At 43.1% G+C, this 22,086-nt stretch overlaps 1 protein-coding gene across 1 annotated transcript in view; it reads right to left on the reverse strand.

The window, feature by feature from the left end:
- The window catches only part of CACNA1E (calcium voltage-gated channel subunit alpha1 E), a 1,399,715-nt gene that overhangs the window by 119,930 nt on the left and 1,257,699 nt on the right, over positions 1-22,086 (reverse strand). Inside the window, exons 39-40 of the mRNA XM_085601759.1 lie at positions 21,275-21,380; positions 13,971-14,078 (exon numbers count right to left, since the gene is read on the reverse strand). Coding sequence (XP_085457885.1) covers positions 13,971-14,078; positions 21,275-21,380 — 214 coding nt within the window. The remainder of the gene's footprint in view (positions 1-13,970; positions 14,079-21,274; positions 21,381-22,086) is intronic.

Here is a 22,086-nt window from a genome sequence, read left to right on the forward strand (position 1 = left end):
AGGGTTGTCTGGACTGGTGCAGGGTGCCCACTTACACTGGTGGACCTCATATACCAGGCCAGCCTCTCACAACATTCTTGATGTATTTTATTCCAGAAATCAAGTCCTGGAATTGAGAATGCTCATTCTGCACTGAAAGTTTCAAAAATGGTCTGTGCTTTTGAGCAATTGCATCAAAGTATGCTGTTTAGATACTGAGCTTGCCCGCTACTTTTGATATATTTGCAGGGATATTTAATGCATTGTTAGCATCTCTTTCTTTACCCACTTGCTTGTTAATTCTAGATCGTTGACCCTGTTTCACACTGTGTTACTTGATTTAAAAGTGCCTTGACATATATTTTTTCTTCTGTGTACACTGGACTGTCTCTAACGCTTTCTTTCATTCTGTTCATTCTGATGCCCTTTAAAAGTTGATGGTTGCATTTGGTCCACAGCCAGAGAAGTATTGTACTTCACAGAATTTTTATTTTTCACAATAAAGAGCACCCAGTTTTCACTTCTGATGCCTTGACACTATTCTGTAGAACAATATGCTGCTCCCACTCCCGGAGTGGGTAACAGTAAAAGTAAGTATGGAGTGTGAAAGTCATTGTTTGTCATCCTGTGTTGCCTTATTTGTTGTTGATGAGGGCTGATGTCCCTTTCCCCTTGAACACCTTTGACAATACTTAGATCTACATTGATATCCCAGAGTTTGCTGATTGTGCTATTGCTTGGACTAGTATGGCTGCTGATAAATGTCTGCAGTCTGCTTGTCTATGCTGAGATCCAGTGCTTGAAATGGAAAATAGAAGTGCAGGTACTCTGTAACAGAGTACCTGCTTGTTTCTGAGAAGTGCTGGTACTTTCCTATTAAAGGTATGGCATTTCCCTGGACAAGTGCCGGTACTCTCCCTCTCAAAATAAAAAAGTGCCGGTACTCCGTACCTGACAGTACCGGGCCATTTAAAGCACTGGTGAGATCAATGGAAGTATTTCAGCTTTCTTCAGCCTTTCTGATTGGATGTGTGAGCTTTCAATTTATTTGTGTGCATTTCATATTTTGCACGTGATCTGAGAAGTAATGAGCATGAAGACAAAGATGTAGAATGTTCTTGCTGAACATCTGGTCTCACACTGGTAGGCCTGGGAGAAAGATGCCTTGTTGATCTACTCATGCATAACCTATGGCAGTAAACATTGGCCTGACCAGTGTTAAATTTTGCGACCAGAATTATGTGCTAAAAGGTTGCAAGCCAACATAAGGGATATTAAAAAGGTAGGTCACATATTGCGACTAACTCTGATAGGATGTCATTACAAGGATGGTGGCTTGCTGCTGTCTATAGACCACCAAGCCTGTGATCACATTTAAATAAAATAAACCTTTTTTTGACATGCATATCCTTTTCCTTAGTAGACTACCAAGCCAGTGATCACATTTAAATATAATAAACTTTTTTTTAACATTCAGATCCTTTTCCTTAAAGGAAAGAGATTTGCATAAAAAAAGTTTACTTTTTTAAAATAAAAAATTGACCTAGAGTTTGTTTGAGAGTTGGCAGTACTCCCCTGGACCAATGGGGATACATCTCTTTTGCGAATGGATTACCACCCCAAATCAGAAGTCTGTAATTTTTCAAAGTTTTGTAACCTGATTACGATTGCAAAATATTGATACATTGCATACTGATTCACAATTCGGATGGGACACTTAGAAAACACCCCTTCCAAATTGTGAATGGATACTGACTCCAAAAATGGGATTAGTTCATAGAAAAAAAAAATTTGCAGTCGCAAATGCCCCTATTTTGGGAATTGCAGTATTTGAAAATGCAAAACAAACTTGCTCATCAGTCCTCAAATTCCGCCAAATCTGGAACATATAGAGATCCTCTGATTATATGGTTAGAGCAATCTGTGACACCTACAGATGCTCTGATTATCTGGTTGGAGACAACTTGCCCCTCATTCAGCACGTCCATAAAATCACATCTGCCTTCGCTTGGAAGGTGATCAGCAAAATCGTGCATGATGTCCCACAGAGGCCCTTCATATCTTTCACATAATTTCAAAGAGAATGTTATTTTGAGAGTGGTGGCTGAGGTGCGACAAATCTTCCTGCGGGAGGTGCGGATGTTGATATCATGTACAGAAACCTTTTCTTGACTGACTCTGTAGGGTCACCAATAAAAATAAGGATCTTGCAATGACAGACTATACTTCCTAAAAACAAAAACCTTGTGTAGCAGCTTTGGAGGTTTAAGGAGACATAAAACATGTATTATCGACTTCTGTAAATCAGGTATCAGTGGCATTAGAGGGCAAGTTATCACCCTATATTGTAGAGTCAATGATTATGTAACTTGATAAGTTTCAAAGGAAATACTGAGCCTTGTCGTCCTTTCATCACAAGGTCATGAAATGAAATAATATTATTAGCCATGGATATTGAGGTAGGTGCCTTAGGTGACCATGATGGTGACAATGAGGAGTTGTATTTTGCTTTAGAATCTGAGGGACTCTGTATGTGCCTCGATTTAACAGTCCTCCGAGTGTGAGACTGTGAGAACTTGGATAGTTGGTTGAGGGGGTGAAACCCTGATCAAGCACAGCCACAATCTTTGTTAGGGTGAACCACAAAATGTCCCTAAATTAACCTGTGCATAACCCACTGGTAGCTTGGTGCAAATGCAATCAGTCTTAACTTAGAGCGAATGTCTAAAGTATTTATGCAATACACAACCAGTAATAAAGTGAAAGCACAACAGATAGAAAAATCCCACTTTTAGACAAGTAGAGTAAACTGTAAAAACTCATTTGACATCAAATGGAAAACAAATCCAATAAGTAGAACCAGAGATAATCAATTTCAAAGGTTTAAGTAAAAATTGTGCTTGAAACTGTAAAGCGGCAACTGTAGTTATCTGGTAATGACGGACCGGGACTAAGTCACAAGTTCAGGCCGACTGATGGATGGGGCTGGGCCAGATGCAGGGAACAGGTTAGGCCCACTGATAAGTGTACCTTATTTTCTGGATGTGGGGCATTGCACAACAGCCGTTCTGAGTCGTAATGCGAGGTCCTGAGTTGAGATGTGTCACACAGTGTTGCTTCTAATGAGCGATGTAGGGGCCTAAGTCGAGTTATGTCATGCTCAGTAAGTTCAGAGGAGCTGCGAGGGTTACAAGGTAATGTCTGCGTCTAGTTGCATCCCTTTGCGTCGGTTCCGATCAAGAGCTGTGAGGGCTGCGATGTGAGGTCCGTGTTGAGTTACATTGCTCTGTGTTGGTTCCGATGAGGAGCTGCAATAGTTGAGTAAGGTTACGTCGAGCTGCATTGGTTATCATTGGAACCACAGCTGGGCTGGGAGACCACCTTTATCCCCGCTTCCAAGAGTCCACGACTGGGAAGGCACCACTGGATGATAAGGTCTCACAGCAGGCAGCCTCTAGGTGCATGGTTCAACGGTGCTGGAGTTAGTTGTGCCCCCGTAGTTCAGAACAGGAGGCTAACCAACTAGCCCTTGAAGTCACCCTGGTGGTCCTAGGCTCAAGGTGCAGGTTCAGTCCATCATCCTCAGGTAGCAGGGCACCAGAGCAGTCCATGAAACACAGAAAGGCTGATGGGAGGCTGCTTGCAAAAAGTCTAACCACTGGTAATAGATCAGGGTGTCACGCCAACCCATTGTTCTTTTGCTCACCATGCCACCTGAGCAGAGCAGTCTCTCTTGTACACAGGGCAGCAGAACAGCAGAACAGCAGGGCTACCCTTCTTGCAGCAGAACAGCAGTGCAGCAGAGCAGTCCATCTTCTGAGTCTTCCACAGGTCCAGAAGTGATCTAAAGTGTGGCTCTGAGTGTCCTCATTTTTATACCTGGTGCCTCCTTAGAAGTCATAGAAGCTGATGGAGGTTCTCCCTTACAGAGGTGTGTGGAATTTCCTGTCTCCCTGCCCTGGTCCCAGTCTGTCTGGGGGCACAATAGGTTAGTGTGAAGTCATTTGTGTGTACTCTGGGCCAGTGCCTTTGTAGTACAAACATGGTAAGTGTCAGCTCCGCCATTGTTAGGTCGGAATGCCCCATCCTACCAACACTCAGACCCTCTATTGTGATACTGTCTGTGAGGAATACACAAAGGCCAACTGCCAACTACACCTAGTCATGTGACACAGGGACAGGCTGCAGGCACCAAATGGTTAGGACAAAGAAATGGCACATTTTTAGAACTGTGACTTAAAATCCGACTTAACCGTTGAAAAGGATTTGAATTTACAATTCCAAGACACCAAACATGACTTTCCCACCTGCTTCCAATCAAAACTCACTACTTGTTCAATGTAGTAAGGTAACACAATGTTATCCTATGAGAGAGATAGGCCTCACCATAGTGCAAAATGAATTTGTGGGATTTTTATTACCAGCACGTGTTAAACTTAAAAGTACATGTCCAACTTTTTAATTAAAATGCACTCTGCCCTTTGGGCTGTGTAGGGCCTACCTTAGAGGTGACTTGTGTGTATTAAAAATTGAGTTTTAGGCCTGGCAAAGGGTTTATTTTGGCAAGTTGAATTGGCAGTGTAAAACTGCCAACAGGCTGCAATGGCAGGCCTGATACATGTTTAAAAGGCTACATTAGTGGGTGGCTGGATCAGCGCGGCAGGTCCACTAGTAGCATTTAATTTACAGGCCCGGATTATATGTAGTACCACTTTATGAGGGACTTATAAGTAAATTACACATTCCAATCAGGTATAAGCCAATTTTACCTTGTTTAAGGAAGAGAGCGCAAGCACTTTAGCATTGGTTAGCAGTGGTAAAGTGTACAGAGTCCTAAGGCGAACAAAAACTAATTTAAAAAAATAGGAGGGATGAAGGCAAAATGTTTTGGAGGTGACCCTGCAGAGTGGGCCTAGGCCAACAGAGACTGTCTGCTCCTTGGAGTCTTAGACCCATGCCACCTTTTCTTTAAGTGTTTCAAGAATGATTGGTGCTTTTGGGGCAATGTGTAAATAAACCCTAAAGCGATGCCACAGTTTCTGGAGCCACCAGTTGTGAGGTAGTAAAGGGACATACTGTGAACTCAGCTGTAGATCTGCCTGAGGAAGCTCATCTGATGTTGTAGAAGGATCCACAGGCACTGATATGTACATAGAAGTAGGTTCACTGCTCTGTGGCTGATGTCCTGGAGATATTAACTAATTGCATGGTGAGTCTATTTTGTTCATCCTCTTCCTTGATGGATGCTGCACTGCTGCAAGTGAAGTGTGAAGGAAGGGGTCACCTAAGTGTTACATCCTGCTGCAGAGTCCCAACAGTCATTCCTGAGTGAGAGATGGAATGCTCTTATTCTCCGAGCTTGATTCCTTCTCTGTCCTTCAATGCCCTTCTGGAAATGTTCAAACAAACATCCATTCCTCAATGCTATTGTTGTCAGGTAAGCAAAGGATTCAGATGGTTTGCGGGTCTTCCACATTGAAAGCATTTCACAAAAGTGAAGTCATCAGAGATGAGAAAAAAGCTGATTGCTCCAGTAAAAACATCACCAAAAACAACTAACTGCTGTTTGGAAGGAACAGATGACTAGAAGCAAATCCAAAAAGTAAAATGTGTGAGATAATGACCCAAAGTTTTAAATGTTCTCTGCCTCATAGCATACCCAGCTCAGCCAGCAATCTTAAAGGCGCAGCATAGTCTTCCACTTTTGCTTTGCCAAAAAGCTCTCTATGCCTATCTAGCAATTGATTTCTCATTTGTCTGTTGTTTATGTTTTTTTTTCTAGTTTAACATATATTTGAATGGACTTTAAACCTCTAAGAAAAGTAGTAAAATAAAATATCTAGTGATTAAAATAGAAAAAATCAAATATATATATATATACATAATTTTTCCTGTACAAAAATAATTCTTCCAGCATCTAGTTATTCATGGCCTGATTTAAAATGATAACCGACACATATAAGTAATTTACAATTTTGACTAAGTTTCCTACTTGGATAGTCACAAAATCCCAGTGTAAGTTACACTTCACTTTTGTAGTAAATTGCTACAAAATGTGAGTACAAGTTACTCTTTTGGAGTAAAACAAAAGTATAGATTACTCAAAGATATGAATCAGCCCCTCATTGTTTATGAATAACAGGAACGATTTAATGATGGTGAACCTTATGTACAGCTCTTGGCTGTTCCCTCAGCACCAAGGGATCCTCCTTCATAACAACTGGGAAAATGGTGACTGAAGGCAGCAATTTCATTGGCCTGAACATGTTACAGCTTTTAGCAGCATCCAACACCTGTAAAGATCAGGAGCTTCTAGGTCGTCTGTCACAATAGCCTTCACAAACTGCTCCATACTTGTCTCTTTTAATTTCTGAATGGCAATTAAATCCTTCACATTGCCTCCTGACTCGTCTCAGCCAAGTTTGTGTTCATAGCATGAGAAACATTCAATTGGGTTATAGTAATCCCTCTTACTTACAGCTCATATTAATTGCACATACTGTGATGTACAATGGTATATAAATTAAGATAATCTTAACATAATGCGAGATTCCACAAGGACACTTAGTCTCTTATCACTTTTGACTTGTATCTGTGTCTTCTTGTACCTCTCAACAGATGCTTATGACTTTACACCAACAAGATCTTGATTAGATTAGGAAATCCTGAAAAACAATCCCGGGTTTTGGCTAAATGGCAGCAAGGCCAACCCTAATATCTTCCAAGAAAGAAAAAGAGTGCCAATGCTGCGCTTAACTCTTCTAGAAATTAGACAGTGAACTGAATGAAACAGTATCACTAGCAACCACTTTTTCAGTTGGATTTAATCCAAAATATTTTCTCACATTACATTAAATTGTTCTCTGTTATCAAAACATAATTTTAACACATCAGAAGAAAAACCAACATTACAACATTTACATCGACATTCTTATATACTGACATTAATCATTTACGCAACACCACCACTTCCATACAACAATCAACCACATATAATTCTCAAACACACTAATCAAAAATACTCAATGGACATCATTTATAACAAGGCAATAATTAAATGCAGTAAATGGACATTAAGGCCATCAACAAACATAAATTAACATAGTTATGAAACACTGCATTCTGTTGTGTAGAATAGATTGGCCAAAAGCGGAAAGGTCTACGCGTTTCGAATCCCTCCACATACGGGGATTCTCATCAGGACCAACACTTGCTGAAACAAAACAAAGACAAAGCTGTGTTTTACTAAATGACCCAAAGACACTGAATTCAAACCGCACACATTGTGCTAACGTCTTACCTGCAGCTCAATGTTTAAAAAGAAACTCCAAAGTCGTTTCTACGTAAGCCCATGACCTAAAAACTGAAAAAACCGACAAATTGTCACCTCGGTGCGTCAACCCGTGTGTTAAGAGAGGCAACTACGTGATTATTGTCATGATACAGTCAAAACCGCAGATCTTACTTGTCAAGCTCTTATGGTGGCGAAGTACTGGTTTTGTCCGTTTAGCATACAAAATCTGAAAAATCTTTCAGTTGCTGTGCTTCTATGTAATAGTGCATCAATGGCGTCGCCAATAGAAAATCTTTTCGCGGCGTTCTTTCGGCGTGCCCTTAGTGGAATTGCGACCTCTACAATTACTTATGTCGATTCTAGTGGAACGAAAAACGGGAGATGAATCAGTTGGGAATAGTCTTCAATAGCAGATACAACATTATTCTGCCATCGGAACCAGAAAAGGCGCATGGTCTTACCTTAGAGGGATCGTAGTTGATCATGTATCTTCACTCCGGCACTCAAACGCCGTGGTGGTTTGGGTGAAAATCAATCATTTCCGGCATCTATTTGAACAACCCGGATCTCGGGCCCCACTGCAATCAAAGGCTCATGGGAGTTGTAGTTTTTGCATTACGTATTTTTAAAAAAGTATTGACAAAACTTTATAAAGTCTAATCAGCGGGTTCAGGGCTGGAGACAATTATAGATTATAAATCTCATAAAGTTCATTTAAACCATTAACAGACGTATTGAATTTTATAATGAGCATTGCTTCTCTTTTTAGTAGTTTGGCATCCAAATCGCCCCCTCGATAGTCCTGCTCAACTTTAGAGATGATAGTCCATTTTAATTCCTTTTCCGTGTGGTTCTTTAGGTGCCAATGATTGACCAACGGAGCGTTTTGTACATTTTTGCGGATTCTTGATTTGTGTCGCTGAATTCTGAGCCTGGTTTCCTGATTTGTCTTACCAATTTATAGCTTGTTACACGGACAGAGGATTCCATAAACCACAAATTTAGATTTGCAGTTGGAAAAGGTTTCATGTTTCCAGTGTATTCCATTGTGTGTGAAGTAATTTCCTTCTATGGTTGATTCGCAACAAACACACATGCCGCATTTGTGATGTCCTTGTATTGGTGAAAGGCTCAAAAAACTTCTCATGTTGAGGCCTTTTGCTTTGGGTAGTGCTGCTCGCACTATCTGATTTGCAATGCTTTTGTCCTTCTTAAAAGCAAATAGTGGAACTTCTTTTAATGTTGTGTCCAGATTCTTGACCAAATGCCAATTTTGGGTAATGATCTTTTTGAACCAATTAGATGTAGGACCGAAGGTTGACACGCATACAATCCTGTCAGTCTTGGATTTGTCTTTTCTTTCTAATAGAGCTTCTCGTGGGGTCCACCAGGCTCGCTTGATTGCTTTCTTCAAAAGTTTTTTCGGATACCCTCTGGATAGGAGATTGTTCTTTAGGTTTTCTTTTAGACTTCGTGGGTGGTTACTTGAATAGTGCAAGGCCTTGCTTCTATCTGTTTTTTTCTTGTACAGTGTAGTAACAAGGCGACCATCAGTGGGATAAACCTCAACGTCCAGAAATTGCATTTTAAATTTGGAGTAGTTCAGACTGTATTTAATGTCTGGTGTTCTGTTGTTTAGCCAATCAACGAAAACTTGTAGTTTGTCTTCTTCTCCAGTCCAAATCATAAAAACATCATCGATGTACCGGACCCAGCTTCCAATACAATCTGCAAAGGGGTTATTATATCCCACTGATGGTCACATTGTTACTACACTGTACAAGAAAAAAACAGATAGAAACAAGGCCTTACACTATTCAAGTAACCACCCACGAAGTCTAAGAGATAACTTGCCTTACGGGCAATTTTTGCGAATTCAATGAAATTGTTCATTCAAAGATGAATATTTTTTTCATGCAGAAAACCTAAAGAACAATCTCCTATCCAGAGGGTATCCGAAAAAACTTTTGAAGAAAGCAATCAAGCGAGCCTGGTGGACCCCACGAGAAGCTCTATTAGAAAGAAAAGACAAATCCAAGACTGACAGGATTGTATGCGTGTCAACCTTCGGTCCTACATCTAATTGGTTCAAAAAGATCATTACCCAAAATTGGCATTTGGTCAAGAATCTGGACACAACATTAAAAGAGGTTCCACTATTTGCTTTTAAGAAGGACAAAAGCATTGCAAATCAGATAGTGCGAGCAGCACTACCCAAAGCAAAAGGCCTCAGCATGAGAAGTTTTTTGAGCCTTCCACCAATACAAGGACATCACAAATGCGGCATGTGTGTTTGTTGCGAATCAACCATAGAAGGAAATTACTTCACACACAATGGAATACACTGGAAACATGAAACCTTTTCCAACTGCAAATCTAAATTTGTGGTTTATGGAATCCTCTGTCCGTGTAACAAGCTATATATTGGTAAGACAAATCAGGAAACCAGGCTCAGAATTCAGCAACACAAATCAAGAATCCGCAAAAATGTACAAAACGCTCCGTTGGTCAATCATTGGCACCTAAAGAACCACACGGAAAAGGAATTAAAATGGACTATCATCTCTAAAGTTGAGCAGGACTATCGAGGGGGCGATTTGGATGCCAAACTACTAAAAATGAGAAGCAATGCTCATTATAAAATTCAATACGTCTGTTAATGGTTTAAATGAACTTTCTGAGATTTATAATCTATAATTGTCTCCAGCCCTGAACCCGCTGATTAGACTTTATAAAGTTTTGTCAATACTTTTAAAAAAAATAACGTAATGCAAAAACTACAACTCCCATGAGCCTTTGATTGCAGTGGCACCCGAGATCTGGGTTGTTCAAATAGATGCCGGAAATGATTGATTTTCACCCAAACCACCACGGCGTTTGAGTGCCGGAGTGAAGATACATGATCAACTACGATCCCTCTAAGGTAAGACCATGCACCTTTTCGGGTTCCGATGGCAGAATAATGTGGCATCTGCTATTGAAGACTATTCCCAACTGATTCATCTCCCGTTTTTCGTTCCACTAGAATCGACATAAGTAATTGCAGAGGTCACAATTCCACTAAGGGCACGCCGAAAGAACGCAGCGAAAAGATATTCTATTGGCGACGCCATTGATGCACTATTACATAGAAGCACAGCAACTGAAAGATTTTTCAGATTTTGTATGCTAAACGGACAAAACCAGTACTTCGCCACCATAACAGCTTGACAAGTAAGATCTGCGGTTTTGACTGTATCATGACAATAATCACGTAGCTGCCTCACTTAACACACGGGTTGACGCACTGAGGTGACAATTTGTCGGTTTTTTCAGTTTTTAGGTCATGGGCTTACGTAGAAACGACTTTGGAGTTTCTTTTTAAACATTGAGCTGCAGGTAAGACATTAGCACAATGTGTGCGGTTTGAATTCAGTGTCTTTGGGTCATTTAGTAAAACACAGCTTTGTCTTTGTTTTGTTTCAGCAAGTGTTGGTACTGATGAGAATCCCCGTATGTGGAGGGATTCGAAACGCGTAGACCGTTCCGCTTTTGGCCAATCTATTCTACACAACAGAATGCAGTGTTTCATAACTATGTTAATTTATGTTTGTTGATGGCCTTGATGTCCATTTACTTCATTTAATTATCACCTTGTTATAAATGATGTCCATTGAGTATGTTTGATTAGAGTGTTTGAGAATTATATGTGGTTGATTGTTGTATGGAAGTGGTGGTGTTGCGTAAATTATTAATGTCAGTATATAAGAATGTCGATGTAAATGTTGTAATGTTGGTTTTTCTTCTGATGTGTTAAAATTATGTTTTGATAACAGAGAACAATTTAATGTAATGTGAGAAAATATTTTGGATTAAATCCAACTGAAAAAGTGTTTGCTAGTGATACTGTTTCATTCAGTTCACTGTCTAATTTCTAGTAGAGTTAAGCGCAGCATTGGCACTCTTTTTGTTTCTTAGATTAGGAAATAGCAAGACCACATTGATCTCTTTGTCAAGCTGCTCTCTCCAAGTTAACAGGAAAAAGAGAGGAGTTAGGCCCAATGCGGCAAGGCACAAGCAGGGCCATATTATAACTTGTTACAAAAGAATGTGCCTGTGACTCGCATTAAATATACAGAGGGTCACTGAATTAAACTTGTGATCAGAGGGAAAAATCGCCAGTTTTTCACAAAAACCCAACGTGCCTGTATAAGATTGGATATCGAATATTGACATTAAAGAGTCTTAAGAATCATAACCGAAAGCATACCACCAATAGCGATATATGTATTGGATGTCTTTTTTGTTAAAATGTTTTTTCATGTAAAAAGTGTTTGTGATATATGTTGTATTGCACATTTATGTCTTATTTAAGTGTGTTTGCTAAATAGTTTCGAGAACAGCACATTTATTTTTTATTTAATTGTGTTTGTAAATTGTTTTGAGAACAAGGATGTATTGATATGACACGACATGTCTTTTTTCAGATTGAAAGAAATAACTAAGAATAAATAATAGTGATAATAAAAAGGTGAAAATAAATACACCGGTTCAAACTAAAATCAATGGGTTTGGCTATTTAGCAAAGACATTTAGCTTTCAAAATAATGCGAGTCACAGGCACATTCTCTGGATCTAAGTCTTTTCAAAGGGAATTCTGTCCAAGTCCTGGACCTCCTGAAAGAGCACCTTCTCTGATGCGGAAGATCAATTCAATGATTAGCATTGGTTTCTTCCAACTCCAAACCCTTTGCTGGGTCCTGCCTAACTCATTCCTACATTGAACCTCTGGAGTTACCGCCACTGTGCCATCATATTTATGTTAACAATATCCTTCATCTGAGTCTCACCTGAATCCTGTCACAATGGCCCTAGCAGAACCAAACCGTAGTAACTTGAATCCCTATTAGTGCAGAGCATAGGAAACACATCACCTGCATCTTAAAGTTGCAGTACTAGCTGCCAGTGGGAGAGGGGAAGAGAGTAAGTGTCATGGCTTTCTGCATCATGCATATGGCTTAACATTGACATACATTCTAGGGTCCATGCACTACATTCTACTACGGCTTTTGCGATATCTTTAGAGTAAAAGTACAATGTCTTACATTCCTTGAGACAGTGTGGTGAGTGGTAATTGTCTGAACCAGACATCAAACTGTGGACAAAGGGCCACATGTACAAAATTTACGAATTGCGATTGCCTACTTGCGATTCTAACCAAATCACATTAGGAACTGCGATCTCCTAATTGCAAGAAAACATACAAGTTGTCAATAGCTATTCCTAATCGGTAGCAAATTGACCTATCTCATCAATATTAAAGAGGTAGGACGCAATTTATGACCCATTAGGAATAATAGCCATCACAGGAATCTTTTTTTTTCCTGCAACCTGTTTTCCTTGAAGGAAAATGGGATGCATTTAAAAAGACAAAAGAAAACTTTGAAGTGGGACCACTGCCTGCTCCTAAAAAAATATATATTTTAAATCGTCAAAGAAGTAGGGGTCCCTTCCCATTTGTGAATGATTACCACTACCTTTTAGTAGTCAGTAAAAAATTAATGTTTTGCGACTGTAATTCGGTTGTAAGACATTCATATAGCACTGCATTTCGGTATTTGGACAGGACGCTCTAAACACACTCCTTCCAAATACCGAATCACTAAACCAAATTGCAATTTAGTAACATGTTACCGAATCAAAATCTGGCCTTTGTACATATGTAAACACATTTTTACAGTTGGAAATGGCGCAATTGGGCCATTTCTGATCACAAGAAATTGTTTGTACATAGTGCCCGAAATTCCTAATTTTTATTGGACTAATCAACAGACACCTAACAGTTCAGCAGCAATTTCCTGCCTGGCGCTTTCAGCACTAGTACTTTTCGCTTCTGATGAACCTGTCTGAGCTCTAGTGGCTGTAATGCCCTTAAACACTTTCAGTGGAGAGTGCTGTCTTTACATATATGAAGAAAAATTATTGATCTGCCCTGTCTTATTCCTCAGTATGACAGAGCACAATTAAGGGACCTTCATTTCCAATGCTTGGCTCATCTACTGTCAGATGGAAACCTCTGGAGAAATGCAATAAAACCATCTCCGGAATTTGCAAAAAAGATTACATATGATACCTATGAAAATAAATGTCTTTGTGACTTTTAAGGGGTCTTTTTGTGGCTCATTCCTCCTCCAGGATGATCCCTGCTCCTTGGCTGTGATGAGAGTTTAGCTCTCACTTTGAGCACCTTTCTGCAGACTGGCAGTGATATTGGTAGAATGTTTCTCGGGTCCTACCATCATTTTATAAATAAGTATTTCAAGTAGCTTTTCTATACAGGCACCATTTTTCTACAGATCTGCTGTCGGGGGTAGTGTTTTTTAAAATGACTTTCCCAATTGCATCATTTTGTTTGATGATTATATCTTTCGTTTGGTGACAATCTCTGGATGCAGTGATGAAGAGCACAGTGAGCCTTGTGCTCAAGAAGCAGGTTGCGGGTCTCTTTGTGACCTCAGATAAATCCACTAGAGACTCTGATGCCACTGCGGCTCCAGTCTCTCATTTCCCTCTACTGAACAGTGGATCCAATGTCTTCTATGTCATGTTTGTACATGTGGGGGAGCAGTCACTTCTCTTCCTATACAGCTGTCCAGAGTGTAAGTGGGCTGTGTGTGCTAGATTTCAAAGACACCCTTGAGAAGGCAAGAAGTCTCACCTCTTGGCATAGGTACAAGCAGATCCAGCATCTTCTGAGACAGGTGTGGCCAAATGGCTAATATGTCCTTTTGCAATTCCGAATCCAGCTGCTGTCGGTCTGCACCCCCTGGAAAACAGACATTATAAAGCCACTACAAAACCCAGTAAATGGTGTAGAGGAATCTTATACAAAATCTAGGCAGTTACATACAGGTTCACTCAGTATCCAGGATATAACAAAATAGAACCTGCAATTCTTGCCATGCAAAAACCATGAAAAAGGGTAGTAGCAGTATATTAAACATCCAGCCTACAAAAGTCAGGAACTCAATAATTGGACCAACATAACATTAGATTTAAAACACAGGATGTTAGACATGGGTTTTTCAAAATTAGGAAGACAAATCTCAGGCTAGGCACTGGGAAGCATTCAACGTGCTGTACACAAAACATCAGAAATTACCTATCAAATTACCTATCGCATGTGTGAAATTCGGGACATTATAGCCTACATGACAAGGAAATGATGTCTATACCATTAGGTTTGCAGTGCCTCAAACCCTGTGGCGACCTTAGACAAGGTTATAACTCAACCTACAGTTCCTATTGTGGTCATGCTTTGACGGAAGCTATTACCAAGAGGGAAACAATTTCTGGATTTACCACTACAGAGTACTATATTTCTATATAACAAACCAAGCTAAAAGCCAGGTTCAAAGGCAAAGATACAGTCAAGTGCACTTATCTTATCTTAGGTGTAATTTGTAAAGCGCACTGTCGCCGAGGCTTCCTGGCGCTGACAGACGGAGTAAATGAGGGGGAAACAAGAGAAGCGGGATTCTAGCTAAGAAGAGGGAAAAGGTAAGTCTTAAGTAGTTTTCTGAAGTTCGTGAGAGAGGAGGAGGATTTAATGAAGAGAGGGAGGGGATTCCAAAGTCCAGGGGCTAGGTAGGAAAACCGGCGACATCCGAGTTTCTTGGTTCTAATTTTGGGGGTGGCTAGCAGGTGGCTATGGGCAGATCAAAGGTCATGCTGTGGACAGTAGGGGCGGATAAGAAATTTTACAAACGCAGGGCCGGAGCAGTGGAGGGTTTTGAAAGTGAGACATGCCACCTTGAAAGCTGCCTTTTGGTCGATTGGAAGCCAATGAAGACTGTGGAGTAGGGGTTTGGCTGACTGCCATCTAGGGGTATTAAAAATTAAGCGGGCCGCTTGGTTCTGGACAACTTGGAGACGATGTGTCAGGGATGATGGGAGGCCGTGGTAGATGGAGTTAGAAAAGTCCAAACGGGAAAGCACAAGTGAGATGACAACTTGGGTAAGTGCAGCGGGGGGAAGTAGGTGGCGGACTTTGCGGATCTTCCGAAGCTGGTACATGCAGGAAGATATTACCGAGCCCACCTGTGCTCTGAGAGAAAGTTCAGCGTCAATGATCACTCCCAGACTCTTTACTGCTTTCACCGGGATTGGGGGGGAGCCTAGCTCCGGGGGCCAGAACTGCGGGCCCCAGTGAGCGTGGCTGAGTCCCGGAAGGAGGAGCTCAGTTTTCCCGGGGTTAAGTTTCAATTGGTTCTGGTTCATCCAACATTGGATGTGGATCATGACTGCATGAAATGTTTTGATGGCGTGAGGTGAGTTGAGCGGAAGAATGATCTGTAGGTCGTCAGCGTAATTATAGACGACGATGTCCCATTTCTGAAGAGATTGGATCAGAGGCCGGAGGTATAGATTGAATAAAAGCGGCGATAAGGAGGAGCCCTGAGGGACTCCACAAAACGTGGGGGTTTTAGTGGCAGTGTAGGGCCCCAGGCGAACCGCCTGTGTTCTTCCAGTAAGGAAGGACTTGACCCAACGGAGAGCGGTACCCTGTATACCAGCCTGCCCGACACGGTGGAGAAGGATGTTATGGTCCACCGTATCGAACGCGGCTGATAGATCCAGGAGGACGAGGGCTTGGGGGGACCCAACGTCCGCGTTGTTCCTGAGTGTGTCCAGAGCTGCCAGGATGACATGCTCAGTAGAGTGGGCAGGTCTGAAGCCGGCTTGATTAGGCTCGAGACAATTGGACGATTCAATAAAATTTGACAGGCACCGGGTGACGTGGGCCTCCATCAATTTTGAAAAATACGGAAGGAGGGAAATGGGGCGGTAATTCGAAGGCTCTGCGGGGTCGGCGCCGGGTTTTTTGAGGAGGGGCACTAAAATGGCCTCCTTGAAAGAAGTCGGAACGATGCCGCTGGTGAGTGCCCCGTTAAGTAAAGGTAGGATGCAGTCAGGCAGGTTCAGGCATATACTCCGTAGGACAGATGGCGGGCAGCAATCATTCGGGGAACCAGATTTTACCCGGATTGCCAGTTCCGCTAGAGAAGTAGGATCTAGGGCCGGGAAGAGAGAGAAAGTTGAGGGATTGTTAGTGCAGGAAACCAGTGAAGGTGACTGGGGAGAGGGAGGGATAGATTTTTTGATTTTCGTGATTTTATCTAGAAAAAAGGAGTTGAGGGTGTCACAGGCCTCTTGAGTGGGGGTCTGGGCTGGGAGGGTTCTGTCATCTGTAGTGAGTTCATCCATGACTCTGAACACCGCCTTAGATTTGTCGGCTGCCGACGAGATCCTGTAGGAGAAGTGTTCCATTTTGGCTAGGCTAATGGCAGCTTTGTATTCTTTACGCGCAGCCAGATAGGCCTGTCGAGCTGGGTCGGAATAGTCGCGTCTCCAGGTGCGTTCTAACTGACGTGTTTTTAGTTTCAGGAGCTTAAGATCACCAGAGAACCACCTGTGGGAGCTGCGGTGCCTAGTGCTAGGAAATTTGACCAGGGGGGCAAAGAGGTTGCTGGCCGATTCTAGCCAGGAACCGAGATCATGTTCAATGCCGTCGATGTCATTTGAGGGGGGGAAGGCTGGGCGGGTGTCGGCCAGGGCCGTGAGAAAGCCCTGAGAGTCGTATGTACTCCATTTCCGTGAGAAGCCGCCAGCCATCAGAGGAGGAGGAATCTGACCGGCGACAGTGATGGTAGTGTCAACTAGGTAGTGATCGGACCAGACACAGGGGGAAACGTCTGGTGGAGATGGGGCCAGATTACAGGTCCAGATCTGGTCCAAGATATGGCCCTTATTGTGGGTGGGATGAGTGATCTGTTGAGTGAGATTCAGACTATTAAAAGTCTCGAAGAGCTCTGTGGCATGGGGGCCAGCATTGGTGTCGTTGAACCAATAGTTTAGGTCGCCAGAAAGGGAGGAAACTGGAGTGCAGCGTTAGAAGGTTAGACAGCTGTTCACTCAAGGTGGTGGGAAAGGATGGCATAGGATAGGGAGACCGGTATAAAAGCAGAAGGGTAAGAGTACCGGTATCAGTTTGCACACTGATAAGTAAATTATCCACCTTAGGGAGGGGGAGGGAATAAGAGGAGACGGAGTTAAGGCGTTTGGATATGATGGCTGCCACCCCACCCCCGGGCCAGTCACCGGGACGGTCGGCGTGAAGGATGTAGTAATCAGGGGGAGGGCAGCCAAGATATCTGGGAGGGACTCTGATGTTAGCCAGGTTTCCGTGAGCAGGAGCATGTCCGGATTGGTGTTAGATAGCAAGATAAAGATGTCCTCAGAGTGCTTAACCAAAGAGCGAGTGTTTAAATATAACACCCTGATAGTCATAACATTCCTGGTCGGCGTAGCTGATGGGGTGATACCGCTTAGGTGGTGTCGGTCAGGGTGCAAAAGGCCGGCAGTGCGTATATGGCGAATAGCCGTTGGAGGTGGGGAGGTGGCAAGATGTTGCAAGTCTCTAAGGGATTGAGAGGAGTACGAGAAATGATGGTCGGCGTGGCGTGCCCTAGGGCCCGATCTGGCGCGGACGGGCGCAGACGGGCTTGCCTTTGGCGCGCCTACGGCGCGCTGGCGCGCTGCGCTCGTCCGCTGCGCGACCGAAAAATGCACATTGTTTATAGGGCGAAGGAGGGTGGCGTCGGGGGGTGTGGCCTCACAAAGGGGCGTGGCCTCCGTCCTCGCCGAGATGGCGGCGGGAACGTTTGTGGATGGTGAGGGCTGCAGCAGCGCTAACTCAGCTGCGCAGGATCAGCAACGGTGCCAGAGAGGTGAGTGCACACAAAATAAAGTGACAATATTTTTAAAATACAATTCCTTAAAACGAGTAAAACGCTCTCGGCTTCCGCCTCAAGAGCACAGTCTGTCTGGGCTGGTGGCGCTAGTAGTCAGCGCTTTTAAGGGTGGCGTCGGGGGGCGTGGCCTCAAAAAGGGGCGTGGCCTCCGTCCTCGCCGAGATGGCGGCGGGAAAATTTTGTGGATGGTGAGGGCTGCGGCAGCGCTAACTCAGCTGCGCAGGATCAGCAACGGTGCCAGAGAGGTGGCTGCACACAAAATAAAGTGACAATATTTTTAAAATACAATTCCTTAAAACGAATAAAACGCTCTCGGCTTCCGCCTCAAGAGCACAGTCTGTCTGGGCTGGTGGCGCTAGTAGTCAGCGCTTTTAAGGGTGGCGTCGGGGGGCGTGGCCTCACAAAGGGGCGTGGCCTCCGTCCTCGCCGAGATGGCGGCGGGAAAAGTTTGTGGATGGCGAGGGCTGCAGCAGCGCTAACTCAGCTGCGCAGGATCAGCAACGGTGCCAGAGAGGTGAGTGCACACAAAATAAAGTGACAATATTTTTAAAATACAATTCCTTAAAACGAGTAAAACGCTCTCGGCTTCCGCCTCAAGAGCACAGTCTGTCTGCACTGTTACTGCATTGTGATGTAGTGATCTTTAAAGAGTCTTCTGGTTGCTCTTAAAGTGCAGTCGTTTTGGGTCTGTCCTGATGTATATAGGAATGTTGTTCCTTATGCTGGGTGCATTCACGGAGAAGATCTTTTGCCTAGTTGTTTCTATGTCACACCTCTTTTTCCTGAGCATGGTGGTTTCCTAGTTGCAGGTGCGACGATAGCCAGTGGAGGTGAAGAGCTTGTAAGACAGATACGCAATGGTTCTGGTCATGATAGATTTGTAAATGGTGCTGCTGGTTTTTACGATGACATGGCCCAACAAGGGGAGCCAGAAGAGTTCCATCACCGTAGGGCTAATGTGATCATATTTGTTCAGGCCCTGGACAAGAATGGTGCTGTGTGTAGACTGTTCTTAAGTGGGCCAGCGTGAAGTCTGGGAGGCCATGGAGTCGGGCATTGCTGCAATCCAAATGCAAGAGTAAGAGGGCCACCAAAATCCAAATTGAGAAAAGATGTTTAGTTCTGGAATTAGTTCTACCAATGTGGGTGCGTTCCTCTGACATACATGTACTTTGCATTTGGATATGATGAACAGGATCCTTCTCTTAGCTGCCCGATCTGTGAAACCTTTTTTTTTACAATATATACTTTCAGACTTGAATCAGGTTTTCTACCACCTGCTTCTTTAAGTCGAAGAAGGGCTATTTTTCGGGAAAGCACACCAACTGTATTCCTGCACCCTCTCCCTCTTTCAAAGCTAACGAGATGAAAACCATGGAAGAGAAACAAAGAGACTCCAATTCACAAAGTGACTTATGACTTGAAAAGGTACGGGTGTGGAGTCTCCACACTCGTGGCGGATTCTCCGCACTCGTAGCCGAATCTTCGCACTCTCGGTGGAATCTCTGCACTCCAGTGCTTAGTGCGGAGATTCTGCCCCGAGTGCAGAGACTCCACACTCGTAACTTTATGAGTTGTACGTCCCGTTGTGAATCGGGCCCAGAGTCTCAAACACATATATAAAAACAATGCACATTTTTTTAAAGAATGACTACCCTGAAGAAATTGGCACACAACACCAAAGTATAAACATTACTAAGCTACTGTTATTGGGTGTGGGACGGCTGTTTCAAAATATTTCAAGATGGTGTCAGTACAACTAGAGGAAACACCTTCCTTTAAACCAGACAATACATCATGATTGGAATGCCTCCCATGAACTGTTTTTCTGATGGATAAAGTTATTGCAGTAATGTGCAGAACAGCTAGAACACAGTGAGACTGCAATGCTCCGTTAGCGGGGCAGACACAAGGATAGGGAGGAAAGCTATCAAATCAGGGGAAGGCAACTGATATTGACTAGAAAGCCATTGAATCATGAGTAAGTGGTGGACCCAAAGACCACTCTAAATACATGCTGGATGCATCTAAATCTGTTGCCAAAAGACAACGAAAGCTCTCTGTAGGCAAGACCTAAAAGGGCTCACTACATCTGGTGTCAGTGGAACCTTTACATGGAGGCTTTCATCAATCATCATTGCTAAAAGTGACACCAGTGCAGGCATGCCACAGGCAGTCAGCCACACCTCCAATCAGTGCATGGATAGATTTCAAGAATGTCTCATCATCATGAAGATGAAAAAATATGTGATATAGCAAATTCTTTACTATTTGATGAGCTTGTTCTTAAATCTGACCAAGGGCTGTATTAGGTTCAGCAAAGGTGAGGCACCTTGGCCCACGGGAATTTTCTGTTAGCTATAAGATATACAACACCATGTAAACTTGGGGCTGTGCCAACAATTTACGCCTCTCCAGGGGAGGCAGGACAAGGAGAAATATGTGTATTTCTCCTTGTTTCTTCCTCTTTCTATGTGTGCTGCATTCTGCAGCACACATAGAAAGAGGAAAAAGCCTCCCAGGATTGTTTTTGAGCAGGAAGGGGCCCCTTCTAGCACAAAAACAATTCTGCATGCAAAGCAGGTACCCTTGCACATTGGTGCAAGGGTGCCCGCATTGGTGTCAGGCTGCAGAAACGTTACCAGCACAGGGGATAGGAATGTGCCATATTCCATAGATATGGTGCATTCCTGCAGTTTCACTTTGGCGCAGGGCAGCGCAGCAAGGTGACTTGCTGCACTGTCCTGCGCCAAATCCCCATAAATATGCCCCTCAATGTTCTGCGATTGTTTTGAGGAATGCTTCTCAGTGATGGACAGAATCATTTTGGTGAATGCTCGTGGGCAGTAGCTCACACTCACATAGCCTAAGCACTCATTTGAATATAATTTAGGTTTGGGGTGAATCATTGTGTTACATGGGTGAACCATCTTATGTCATAACAGCGTAATGACGTACACAACCCTATGGTGCACCACAGCTTCCGCATACAAAGATAATCTCCACTATATGAATGTGTGATACACAAGACTGCATAATGCACTTTCAACCCAAATAAAGAAGCAAAGCGATGGTACAAAGCAAGAAATAAACACAGCGATGATACATCTGGGCCTTTATGTAAAGAAGGCACCTCGAACTAGCTCCGTTTGGTTACGATTTGTCTTTTTTGTTCTCAGGCCATGCAGCTCTTCTACTTTATCCTTACCTTTCGCAATTTTGATGTCCAGGGCTGTGCGGATGAGTGCCATGAGGGTGGAGGTGAAGTGCACGGTCATGTCTTCAGTCACAGGCATGTTCATCAGGACCAGCCTCTGCACGAGAAACATCGGGCGCCAAGAATATCGACACACATATTGCCACAAGCAAGAGAAGCACGCACAAACACACGCACAGTGTTCACACCACAGTCACAAAGAAGTGCAAGGACTCCTGGCCCTCTCCCTCTGCACTCATCCCAACCTAACAGTCTGCCATAAACAGTCTCTCTAACCTGGCTGGGGGCTCCCACTAGAACAAACATTCAGAGAGAACCAGAATTGTTCAGGGAGTGATCTTCCTTTGGGGATGGTGGACCTCTGTGAGGAACACTGCACCCATCAGGCGTCTTTTCATGGGGGCTCCAGAATGCTCGATCCCTCTAAGAAACTCTAGCTGATGGATTTGACTATTGATTCAATAGTGCTGTCAATTGTCAGGCACCTTGTAGGTGGAAGTTTTGAGGAGTCATAGATAGGTTTACAAAACTATCTCGGTTTTTAATGTAGCAGCGAGCAGACGCCCACTCTAGCTGGAGTCATGTGGTATTACAAAAAGATACATATGGCGCCCAAGATTGTTCAAGAGGACTTGGTACATGCAAGGTTTTCAGACAAGCAAATATGTTCCTTTCAAATTGATTTTGTTTAAATTTGTCATAGGTGGATGTCCTGAAAATCTGGCATTGATCCGACCTCATCTAGCTACACTGGAGACCAATACATCAGACGCTATTAATAAACTGGAGCTCAAAGATGTTGA

The sequence above is a fragment of the Triturus cristatus genome, chromosome 4_2 (assembly GCF_964204655.1).
Source record: "Triturus cristatus chromosome 4_2, aTriCri1.1, whole genome shotgun sequence".
In the NCBI taxonomy this organism is placed as follows: domain Eukaryota; kingdom Metazoa; phylum Chordata; class Amphibia; order Caudata; family Salamandridae; genus Triturus; species Triturus cristatus.